Raw genomic sequence first — 12,810 nt, forward strand, 5'->3', positions numbered from 1 at the left:
TGCTGAGAAACTCTGCAATGAAAAATAAAGGGTTATTTTGTGATCAACACTAATGAAGCAAGTAACTCTCCCAAGGGAAAAACAAAGACACTTGTCAATCCATGGCCTAGAAAAGGGAATAGACAGTTATAGAGCTACACAAATTACAGTGCAGGAGAAGTTACTTTGATGCTGCTGCTTTGATGCCTTCTAAACAGGTGTGTTTAGAATATAGTCACATTTTTCTCTTCCAATCAAAAACAGGCTGTGTGCCAGAAAGACACTATTGCCCCTGGAGATCATCATGTCCCACTGAGGAGAAGAAAGTCTCAGATGTACCAAGAGGTACACCTGCAGATTTTATCATTACATTTTTTTGTTTACCTGTCCAGCTGCCCCAGCCAGGAAGATTTTCATTCCCAGCTCTCTTGTGCACTTGAGATATTTTGAGTAAGTTATTTAATGTTTCCTTCTAATCAGCAGTGTGAAAGCATGATAATTAAAAAAGAAGACCCCAATGAATGTAGTTTAGATGCACACTAGTCTCCCTAGCAAAGGTGAGCTCAGTTCCCAGGTTTAATTTTGCTAGTTCTGCTAGATTTGCCTAGCACTTGCATAGCTACCTGAATGTCTCTCTGCTTTCAGGTGCTTTGGAATCACTTAGCGTACAGACCATGCACACTCATGAAGCCAGCTTGGGTCTATTGCATCTGAGTCAATAAACCCTCCAACAAGCTCAGACATGAGGAACACACTGCAAAGACACTCAAGTGACCCTGCAGAGGGGCGTTCTGAAAGCAGGGGGGCTAGCATGGAGTAGGACCAAAACAGCCCTGGTGACCTAACTATCTGAGCATGTCTGCAACACGATTCCCAGTGCATCTTGCATTGTGTGGCCCTTGCAGAACTACTGCCATGGTTGTATGGTGCTAAGTTAAAAAGTCCTGCTGCAGTTGACCTAGCTCACTGTGGAGCCAGTTTGGGTGTTTATTTATCTACCAGAGGTCAATCTACCAGGCACCAGGATAACGCCCAGCTTTTCTGGGAAGGCTGAAGTTCTGAAATCCTCAGCATAAGAAGGAGATGGAACGGGTCCAGAGGAGGGCTACAAGGGTGATCCGAGGTCTGGAATGCCTCCCACGTGAGGACAGGCTGGGAGAGTTGGGGTTGTTCAGCCTGGAGAAGAGAAGGCTCCAAGGAGGTCTTATAGCGACCTTCCAGTAGCTGAAGGGGCTACAAGAAAGCTGGGGAGGGACTGTTTACAAAGGCTTGTAGTGATAGGACTAAGGGCAATGGGTGTAAACTGGAGAGGGGCAGATTTAGACTAGACATAATGAAGAATTCCTTCACCATGAGAGTGTTGAGGCACTGGCACAGGTTGCCCAGGGAAGCTGTGGCTGCCCCATCCGTGGAGGTCTTCAAGGCCAGGTTGGATGGGGCCTTTGGTAGCCTGAGCTAGTGGGAGGTGTCTCTGCCCATGGCAGGGGGGGTTGGAACTGGATGACCTTCAAGGTCCCTTCCAACCCAAACTATTCTATGATTCTAAGAAAAGTCCCAATGCGGCCACCGATCACAAGGTGGCGCTCTTTGACGCGGACGGCCAAGGTCTTTTTGAATTGCGAGCGCATTTTGAGGTAGAGTTGACAGGCTTTCCGTTTGTGTAAGGCTTTTTGGGACGAGATTTGTTGGAGGCAAAAAGGGGCTGTAAGCCCTCCTGGAGCCTCTGCTCTACCGCTTGATGCATGTGTGTTTCCTGGAGGCAGCGCTGCCCTCCTAGCTGCTGTCCATCCATCATCTCTTTGTAGGACTGGTTGCCGGCTGAAGTGAAGCACAAAACTCTTAGCAAAACACACACCAATGATTTTTCTCATACTGAAAAAAGTCAACGTGCAAGGCCCCACACATATGCCGTCTCTTGGTATGGGGATAGCAATTACATTTTAAGAAGAGTCAACAACAGTTGTGCTACATTTGAGGATGTTATCAGCTTCCATGAAGTCAGTCTGTGATCTGTATGCAATTGTAGACACATTCAAGCCAATGGGTGTTAAATAATTTGCAGCCAGGCTGAATAGAGAAATCAAACTTGTCTTTGTATTACGAGAGTTGGAAACAAGAAGCCAGTGCTCAAGATGGTTTCTGACCACACTTGCCCTGGGACCCATTAAGAGTTTGTCTATATCTCAGTAATGTTGCAGATCAGATTTCATTATTTTATATTAAAAAGTTACTTGGAATCCAAAATAAAATGTTTTATTAGAATTTACATGCTGTCCTAAAGAGAGTTATCGAAGCCACTTTGGAAACAATTTTGCTAAGCTGCCAAATGAATAAACCATCAGAAGACAACAAAGTAGATGCAAGAGTTGTGAATACAATGGTTTCTTCCTCTGTTATCCCAGACAGGGCTTAAGTATCTCAGGACCTTTCTAGCTGTTCCCAGCCAGGGTGTGGTTTTTTCTAACTCCATCTGTGAAGACCTTTCTAGGCCCACTGGTCCTTCCCAGGCTTCCTACCATTCATCCTCACTTCCACAGTTCTAGACTGAGACACCGGACTTCGCTGACCCGAGAGGGGAAGGGAGATATATTTTTCCTCTCTCCACCTTGATTTAGATACATCAACAGGTATACCAAAGGATCCTGACCAGAACAGTATTCAGTGCTGCAAACAGCAGACTCCAGAGGATATGCAAAATTCCACACAATTCTGAAGAGATGAGGCAGTCTGCTATTACTATAGTGTGTCTGAGATTATCTTTTCCCCAGAACATGCTGACATTTCTCCACTGTGGGCTTCACTGGTACAACAACTAAAATGCAAGGATTGATACCAGTTGCATTTGTAACTGTGTACACAGAACACACAAAGCCAAACCATGAATAACCGGCCTTAGAGACAGCTTCTCCTGGGCCTGTTACTCATTGCAAAGGCAGGCTTGGACATCCCAGCAAGGAAGCCACCTGCCATTACTGGCTTTTCTTCTGGTATGATCACAGAAACAGGATTTTGCTTACAAGAAACACATGCAGGGAAGATTGTACTAAATAATCACCAGTCCTTTATCTTTCACATCTTTGCAGCAAGCAAAGGAGGCCCTGAACGGTCACTAACAAATGGGGTAAAAGAGTGGCAGGAATTGTGCATTTACCTCAGCCAAATATTCATATTCTTCTAAACAAAACCAGAAAAAAATCCTCACGGTAACTAGTGAAAGGACAAGAGGAATTGGCCTCAAGTTGCACCAGGGGAGATATAGATTGGATATCAGAAAAAAGAAATATTTCCTTAGAGTGGTGAAGCACTGGAAGGGGCTGCCCAGGGAAGCGTCGGAGTCTCCTTCCCTGGAGGTGTTTGAAACGTGCGTAGATGTGGCACTTCGGGTCATGGTTTAGTAGGCACAGTGGTGTTGGACTTGGTCTTAAGAGGTCTTTTCCAACCGTAATGGTTTTATGATTCTATTAAAATGCTAATTGTGAATTATTTATAGATTCATAGATTGGTTTGGGTTGGAAGGGACCTTAAAGATCATGCAGTTCCAAGCCCCCTGCCATCCGCAGGGACACCTCCCACAATTATTAGCCCTGGGCAGGCCTTCACAAAGATTTCTGCAGCTTAGATTCGCTATTTCTCCCTCCTCCTCGGGATAACCTCCTGGGAAAGGGCTCACTGCCCCTAACTGCGATGCTCCTTTGATTTTAAATATTTTTTTTTGTCATTTTAAACATTCCTATCCTGCCAGGGGACAGGTAACCAGGGAAGCACTTCCCTCCCAGACCCTTTTGGCTCCTCCTGGAAAGCGGGCCGGGTTTTTGTTGTGAGGAGGGCGAGAAAAGGGTTCAAACGCCTCCCCTCCCCTCGCCGCCGCCGCGCTGCCTACAGCTCCCGGCTCGCTTTGCGCCGCGGGGGTGGGGTTTTTCCGCTTTTTTTTTTTTTTTTTTTCCTTTTTTTTTTTTAAATTTCTTCCCTCCCCTCGCAGGGGGAAGGATGGGTGGGGAAAGCGAGAGCTCACGAAAGCGAGGCGAGGAGGAATCCCACAATACCAGGCGGGTTGCGAGCCCGGCGCTGTCTCTTTAATGCAAGAGGAAGCGATGCGGAGCGGTGGAAAATGGCAGAGTTGCAGATGTTGCTAGAGGAGGAAATCCCTTCTGGCAAGCGGGCTCTGCTCGAGAGCTACCAGAACCTCACTCGGGTCGCCGACTACTGCGAAAACAACTACATCCAGGTGAGGGGCGGGGAGGCAGCGGCCGGAGCCGCCGTGGGGAGCGCGGCGCCCCCGCCGCCCCCGGCTCTGCCCCGGCTCCCCGCCGCTTGCCCCGGCTCTCCTCGCCCTTCCCCCGGGTTCGCCTTTTCCCTTCAACTTTCCCAGCCGAACCACCGGGCTTCCCTGCCCCCCCCGCCCCCCACCACCTCCGGCGGGGAAGGGAGGGGTGATTATGTCAGCCCGGCTCGGAGGGTGTGTCTTCTTTTTTTTTTTTTTTTTTTTTTTCTTCCTTCTCCAAAATTCCCATTTTTTTTTTCCCTCCTCCCCGTCTTTATTTATCATGAGTCACATCCCGGAGCCCTCCCGGGGCCGGCTGGGGGGGGCTCGGCCGCGGGTTCCGCCCGGCTCCCCGCGGGCTCACGTGGGGCGGGGGGGGCGGTGACGTCAGGGCGGGCGGGGGGACCCGCGGCCTCGGCCTCAGCCCGCGCCCCCCGGGCCGCCCTGCTCACCGGGTTTCCTGGAATCCTCAAGAAGGAGATGGAGCGGTTGGAGCGGGTCCAAAGGAGGGCTACAAGGGGGATCCGAGGGCTGGAACGCCTCCTACACGAGGACAGGCTGGGAGAGTTGGGGTTGCTCAGCCTGGAGAAGAGAAGGCTCCAAGGAGGTCTTATAGCGACCTTCCAGTATCTCAAGGGGGCTCCTAGAAAGCTGGGGAGGGACTATTTACAAAGGCTTGTAGTGATAGGACTAAGGGCAATGGGTGTAAACTGGAGAGGGACAGATTTAGACTAGGCATAAAGAAGAATTCCTTCACCATGAGAGTGGTGAGGCACTGGCACAGGTTGCCCGGGGGAGCTGTGGCTGCCCCATCCCTGGAGGTGTTCAAGGCCAGGTTGGATGGGGCCTTTGGTAGCCTGAGCTAGTGGGAGGTGTCTCTGCCCATGGCAGGGGGGGTTGGAACTGGATGATCTTTAAGGTCCTTTCCAACCCAAACTATTCTGATTCTATGATTTCCTATAATTATTTTTTCAGTACTTGCAGAGTATGACTCTTCTAGTCTGCGTATGCAGTTGTGCTGATGTGGATGCAGAATCATCCCCAGATCCTCCGAGTCCATTTTTCTTTATTTCAGTAAAAAAAATTTTAAAAAAGCAAATAAACTCTACTTTACTTATTAGACAGCATCTACAGTGAACTTGTTGAATCTAATACTAGACTATCTGTGATGAGATTTTAACACAGGTTATTAAATTCTCTGGCACCTGTCACTGTTGGGAAGCTGTTTTGTTGTGCTTTGTAATGGAGCAGTAAAGTCCAAAACACAGCTTTAACAATATGAAGCAAAATACACCTTTTCAAAATGAGCTGCTTGGGTTAAAACTGCTCTTGCAAGCCATATTTTTAAGTTGGTTTTTTTTTTTTAATGATATGTGAGGTAGTACGAGTTAATGTCTATTTACTCTTCTGACTTGCTTGCTCCACCCAAAGAAAGCTGCTGATGTAAATGCTTCTGAGAGGTGAGGTTCATTTGGTTTTACTCATGGGAAATATGACAAATACATGAGCATGGTAATTTCGGCACAAGTTTTGACCTGTCTCTTGCTCCTGACTTTTTTGCTATGTCAGAAAGTTACAGAGTGTCTTCAGTTATATCATTTTCCTCAGAGACCTTGTACTTGTCTTTTTCTGTCTTCAAGCAAACAAACCAAAAAAACCTGACACTTGAGCTAGTTCCCATCCAGTCGTTTGGGATGCTCTTTTTTCAGTTTGTTTTCCTTTTTAATTTGGTAGATCATTTTCACCTCAAGCATCAAGGTCAGCTGGATATGGGATTGGTACAGTCTGTTTTATCTGTGTACAGCTGTGTTTATCTCTTGTGAAAGCTGGAGTTCTAACATTTCTAATGAGAACTGGCACAGTAGCTTTGAAAAATCTATACCCTACTTGTATTGTATATTTGCTCTGTAAAAATGCCAAATTTATTGATAAAATTGCCTTTTTTTTCATGTGTGATGGAGGTGATTTTTTTTTTTAATCAACATTTTATACAAAGCCATCTGCTCTCCAGTTGGAGTACTGAACAGATTATACTTACAGTGCCTGTGGTGGGGCCACTGCAGGATTAGACAGTATGACACAGGGCACTGGGTTATGAGATTTGGGCGTATGCGTGTATTGTGGGATGGAAAGGGAGGAAAGGAGAGGGAGAGGCTTAACCAACACATAATACAAAGTGTTTAATATAATTGAGCATTTTATAAAAATGGAGGACAGAACAGAGAACCTGGCCATGAAGTGTTAAAACAGTAACATCCCATAGCATGTAACTGATTCAGTCTGTCCTCCTTAAGTTTGGATAGCTTTGAATTTGAATTTTCTCTCTTGCTGTGGGGAAGACTATGTGCTCCTGAGTAGGAGAACCTACTGTGTGCTGTCGCCCACTGCGTTGTGGCATCATGCTGGTGGTAACAATTTATAGTGATTGTAGTAGCATTCGGATATTTATTCAGAATTCTTGATGTTCTCAATCTTATGTTCTGTATTCTGTGTTCAATTAAAGTAATCACCTGCCCTGAATATTGCTGTATTCAAACTGTATCTGTATTTTCAGATATGAAAGCATATGAATCTTGTTCTGTCTCTTTCCCTTAATAATAATAGTTGTTGTTTTTTGAAGAGAATTTGTCTTCAATGTCTTTAGGGATTTGTCAAAAAAAAAAAAAAAAAAAGAGGGAGGAATTGTGTGGGAACACTCCCCTGGGTTCACCTTGGCTCCCTGGTAGTGGATGTAGATCAATTGACAGTAAGCATCCTTTTACTGAAGCATTTAGGAAACGTGACAGCATTTTGGACTCTAGTTGCAAATTGCTGTTCTTAGAAAAGTGGGAAGCAGTTTCTTGCTTATGTATGTTGTGACTAAATTGGAATGCCAGGCAGTAATGCAGTTTGCCCTCCAGACCATGTGTGTTCTGGTTATCTAGAAAGTTTATCTGATACGAAGGGAAAAGAATTTGGGAGAAGCAGAACAAATAAGTTTCTAAGGATGATCTGCAGTGCTAAAAGGAAAGTGCAGGGTGGTCGAAGTCTTGGGGTGGGGGAGTGGGAGAGAGAGAGAGGCAGAAAAAAGGGAAAGGAAACCAAATGTAGAAGTGGTAATTGAAGGAAGTTATGATGTTATTGGTGGGGATTTTTGGCTTTGACTAGAATGAAAAAGGCATTGTAAGTACATTACTGTGTGTGTGACAGGATTTAAAATCTGGTATGCTTGTGACTGGAAGCTTCAGTGAGAAGCAAGTAGAAAAATAGTTTCCTCTTTTCTTTTAGATCAAAGACTTAAATTCTGAACAGTTTTAAGTTCAAAACCTGCTTTTGACTTTTTAACTGGAAGCATGTTTTTGTCTCTTGATGTAAGTTTTCCTGAATATAAAGAAATTACGTTTTTCTTAATATTTTCTAAAAGATTTTTTCCTGTCACTCTTGAATGCTAGTATGATGTTGCTGTTTTATGGTGGAGAAGTTTGGTTTTGAATTGGCATACCTTTATAATAATGTAAAGTAAGATTAAGCAAGGGGAGGAATGGTGAAACTGTCTTATAACAGGAAAAAAAAAAAAAGAGAAAACAAAACTTCTTCATAGATGCCGTAGAATTCAGTACCTAATGCCTTCCTTAAAACCTTTGCCTGCAAATAAAATCTGGCATAGCCCTTTCCAGTGTATGTGTAACCATGAAAGGTTACCTGAATCTGTAGCATAAATTTACTGGTCAAGAATTTCTGAGATACTGCATCATCATCCTAAGCAGCATGAACTTTATCAGTACTAGTTCAGAAATAACGTAAGGAGTTAAACCACTTACCATTCTAACTGTGATTCTTCAGCTGAGTGTATTGACTTTGAGAGATGCTGCAGTTGATTTCCTTGCTTAATTGTATTATTTTCAATTTTTAACAAACTTCTTTACAATAACTAGCTTATGAAACATTAAAACCGCACCAGAAACCAGTGTCTCAAGTACTACTGCACTGATGACTTCCTTTTGAACAACTTCAGTTGACTGGTGTAGCAGAGAGAGGCCTCTCTGTGCTATAAAACACTGCTTACAAAACTCTCCTACTGTCTGAATTGGATGTTTCCTATAGTCTTATTTATGTATAGGCAGATACGTAGTTTTCATCCGTCTATTTTCTAGATTACTTGGGAAGATCCATTTATAATTTTTTAAGCTCAAATATGATTTTAACATGACTATGAGAATGTCTAAATTAATAGCTTGGAATATGTACTACATGTGTAAATTCTGATCTTAATGATCTCTAGTGAGTAAATTTAGCAGCTTTAGAAAAATCAAGTAAAAGACCTTTTAAGGAAGTGCTGCGTGTTGCCTAAATGTGTGTGTGTATGTTGTCATGTTATTTCCTTCTGTAGTTTCCAAGTGGTATGTGGAAACTGAACGGTGAGTTAACAAGCTATTTTGGGTAAAACAGAGAAGAGCAGAGACAGATTTCAGTTTGAGTCCTGTTGCAGAAAATTAAGTCTCTTTCTAGTGTGTAGAAAAATAAATGTGTGGGGTTGAGCAGAAGTGTTATATTCAAGAAGCTTCACAAATCCTTATGTTATCTTCCAGTATGAATATAGGAATCCTTTCTGTTTGATGGGTTGCATGTGCTGCGCTTCCTATGGAGTAGATAGTCTGTGTTGGAAAGAAAGGAACTTTTTTTTGTTTCTTGTTAAGTATCGATAACTGATCTGACATTGTTTCATTGCTTGGTGTGTGGCGAGTGGCTTAGCTCAGTTCAGGACAAAGAAGTTCACTCACAATGTCTAATTCAGGAAATGACCCGCTTTAAAAGGATAAACTTAAATTATCACTAATACAAATCTTTTATGTGCTCTGAGAACTTGCATGCTTTTATGTTCATGGGTTAATTAGTTTGTGTTCAAAGTAAATATGATGATTTTTTTTTTCCTGTTTTCATTGCTAAATTTGGAACATTTTAAAAAACAAACACGCAAGTTGAGCTGGTTCATTCTTTGTGACATCAAGATTTAATTCAAAATTAGAGAGCTTGAGAGCAATGAGATAAAATACAGATGTACTATTCACTGTGCTTTGTAGGTTTAAGTCATTCTTTAAGAAAAGATGTTAGCTTAGACTTTTAAACATTATTATTTTTTTAGGTAGTTTAAGCAAACATTTGCTATTAGTATAAAAGGCACCAGCTGTTCTATGTGCGCATTTGTTGTGCGTTTTTTTAAACAATAATTTGGGTGTAGGTTAGTAAGTTAGACTTGTAGCTCTTCTTTGCCTTGTATAGGTTTTCTGTGCCCGTGTGTTGTCTGTGTTTTGGAAAATGCTACTCAAGAGCAGCAATAAGACTATAGTGGAACTTCACTTCAGCAAGTGATCTCTCTGCATATACAGGAGATGCATCCTAGAGTGTTGTGCATCCATTTTGTGTGCAGAGGAGGTAGATAGTACGAGATCGGCTTTTCCAAATTCGAAATGTTTCTATTAATTTTAGTATGTCTGGTTAAAGAAGGAAGCAAGATGTCAGCTGCTCTTCCTGCTCCATTTTCCATTCGTGTTTCAGCAATTGATTGTGTCGACACTGTGCTACCTTAATCGAGTGAAGTAAAGTGGATTGGGATAAGCTGTTACAGGTGCATACTGCTGCTTCCATTAAGGAAGCACTCTGCTTCCTTCCATTTGCATGTATGTTGGAAGGAAGAAGATTGCAGGTTGTCTGTTGTCATTGTATGTTAAGCATGGTTCATGGTGTCTCTGTTCACTGTATCCAGCCCTGTGGAATTATTGGAATCATAGAATAACCAGATTGGAAGAGACCCACTGGATCATCGCGTCCAACCATTCCTATCAAGCACTAAACCATGCCCCTTAGCACCTCGTCCACCCGTGTCTTAAACACCTCCAGGGAAGGTGACTCAACCACCTCCCTGGGCAGCCTGTGCCAGTGCCCAATGACCTTTTCTGTGAAGAATTTTTTCCTAATGTCCAGCCTAAATCTCCCCTGGCGGAGCCTGAGGCCATTCCCTCTTGTCCTGTCCCCTGTCACTTGGGAGAAGAGGCCAGCACCCTCCTCTCTACAACCTCCTTTCAGGTAGTTGTAGAGAGCAATGAGGTCTCCCCTCAGCCTCCTCTTCTCCAGACTAAACATCAGAAGAATGTCTAAGAAGACATCAGGAAGAGGGCAACTGTCTAATACTTACCTCCTGCTGAATCTCCAGGAGTTCTTACAATAAAGAGAAAATAGACGGGCCTTGAGGTGGGCTCATAAAATGGATCACATGGTAGTGAAGGTGAGAGTACAGGAGCAGGCTGTGTACAAGAAGGAAGCGTTGTACCTCTTGAGGTCAAAGTGTCTGTTCTTATCTGTGCTACTGATCTAAGTTTAACAGCAATTTCCCCCCCAGACTCTGAAACAAAAGAACTGATGCGACTTCCCAATATCTTTGTTTGGTGTATTGAACTGCCTTCTTTTTACAGAAGCATAAATGGAGGCATAGAATTTATAACTGACTCGTGGAAGGTCATATAGGGATCTGCAGTCATATTTGGGAACAAAACCTGATTGGACGTAAGTGCTGTTCACAAGGGTTCCCCACCACCACCCTGTTTCTGAATTGCTGCTGTTACGCTACAACACAGCAAGAAGTCCCGATTTACATAAACGTGGAGATGGCATCCACAGAGGAGACAGTGTGGTGAATCCCTTGGGAAAACATGCATCTGAAACTAGCATTGAATTCATTAGCAGTGATTACCTTCTAAGAGCTTATGTATCTCCTCCCATCAGAACCATGAGGTTCTACATTTTGGCTTTGCAGACTGGCATTACGTGATGCTCACAGTACTGTCTGCGTGTCGATGGGGTCTCTGTCTTGGTAGAGGCACTAGAAGATATCTCTCTTACTTGTTTTTGAAAGCAGTCTGTATTTGACAGTTCTGGTGCCTGAAGTCTCATTTGCAGAACGGTGGGGTGGCAGCTGTGTGGACGAAGTGTCAGTTCTGGTGTAGCGAGACACCTTTGAGTGATAAGAAGGTATCTTGCTCTCTCTGTGTCTGCATTCAGTCCTTGATTAGTAACTTGGAGTAGAAAGGAGTATGGTGTGTGTTTTTTGTTACCTGCTAGGGAATGACTTGTGAGCTCTCAGTTACTTGGTGTCCAGGCTTGTTTATGATTACGTGAGTGTTCTTCCTCTCTTTCCTGTTTGTGTTACCCAGAGTGGTGTTCCTCTGGCACTATTCCTTCCACTACCTCCCCAGACACACTGCTCCCTCTCTTTTCCCTGGAACCTGAGCACTGGTGACAGCAGTGGGTGGGTTTGGTCACAGTGATCCTCCCTTCCCTCTGCCCCTAAGTAAAGGGAAGTGGTTGCGGAATTTGTAATAGTAGATATAGTAGATATGGTACCTCGGTTTGGTTCCTCCCTTTTCCTGACCTTGCTGGTGAGGCAGCTGCTGCAGGCAGAGATTTGATGTCTACTGTGGGTTGTAGACATAACTCTTTGTAGATAAAAACTTACACGGAACCCTTGGGGGTCAAAACCAGGGTGCTGTGGAGAATAGGTCGTGTTATACTTCTGAATTGAGCTCTGTGAGGAAGATGGTATCTACAGGTGTCTTTCCTCCTTCACCTCTGGCCTGCCAGCATGCTTTTCTGACTGTGCTGGAGGGGTGCAGTCCAGTGTTCCGTTGACTTGTGGCCAGGTAGTGATATTAAAGATAAAGTGATTCTAATAGGTGTTTTTTTTGAGGAATCCAAGTATTGTACAGCAAATGAAAGCAGAACTTTAAACTCCTCCTCTTGATGTCAGAAGGAATGTGTTTTTTTCCCTTGGGTTAATTAATAAGAGTGTAGATGCCACCTTTGCTTGAGACTGTGCAAATAGCGTTAGTCATTACTTATACAAGGCTTTAATGCTGTTAGCAGGAGCCATGCACAGTTAGCAGAGCGTAGATTTGTTACTATGATGTTGATATTTTAGCAGAAAAGGAAGGGAGGGGGTAACAGTGCTGGAGAATTTCAGCTTGGCGTGAAACGTTAGTGCGCCGTTTTCAGATATAACTTCTAAAATTCAACAATCTGTATTAACATGAGATGAAATTGGTAGCCAGCCTTCTGGCTAAACTGACAGAACAGATTAGATCTACCCTGAAAAAGACTGACTGCTTACAAGGTGGGTTTATTTTTAATAATGTCTAAGATTTCTGTTCAGATATGTTTAGTAAATGCTGGGTTTGTCAAGCTGAAAAGGAGCTCTGAAAATTCAAAATTCTCTTTACTTGGGCCTCTCCTAATCTTCTGCTGTGCTGGAACACTAGGAGCATAGAATGGTTTGGGTTGGAAGAAACCTAGAAGATCATCCAGTTCCAAGTCCCCTTCCACAGGCAGGGACACCCTCCACTGGATCAGATTGCTCAAAGCCTCATCCTGTCTCATCTTGAACACCTCCAGGGATGGGGCATCCACAGCTTCTCTGGGCAACCTGTTCTAGTGCCTCACTACCCTCACAGGAAAAAAATTCTTTGTGATATCTAATCTATATCTCCTCCTTTTCAGCTTAAAAATGTTCCCTGTCGTCCTGTCCCTGCAGTCTCCAACAA

The 12,810-nt window shown here is 43.7% G+C and overlaps 1 protein-coding gene across 11 annotated transcripts in view; it reads left to right on the top strand.

Annotated features, from left to right (window-relative positions):
- The first annotated feature begins 3,939 nt into the window (after positions 1 to 3,939).
- The window catches only part of ABI1 (abl interactor 1), a 75,221-nt gene continuing 66,350 nt past the window's right edge, over positions 3,940 to 12,810 (top strand). For 5 of the 11 annotated variants that reach the window (XM_069859489.1, XM_069859492.1, XM_069859488.1 and 2 more), the window contains exon 1: positions 3,940 to 4,204. In XM_069859489.1, coding sequence (XP_069715590.1) covers positions 4,088 to 4,204 — 117 coding nt within the window. In that variant the 5' untranslated portion in view covers positions 3,940 to 4,087. The remainder of the gene's footprint in view (positions 4,205 to 12,810) is intronic. The other 6 variants (XM_069859493.1, XM_069859490.1, XM_069859494.1 and 3 more) reach the window with 2 other exon arrangements.

The sequence above is a fragment of the Phaenicophaeus curvirostris genome, chromosome 6, assembly GCF_032191515.1.
Source record: "Phaenicophaeus curvirostris isolate KB17595 chromosome 6, BPBGC_Pcur_1.0, whole genome shotgun sequence".
NCBI lineage: Eukaryota > Metazoa > Chordata > Aves > Cuculiformes > Cuculidae > Phaenicophaeus > Phaenicophaeus curvirostris.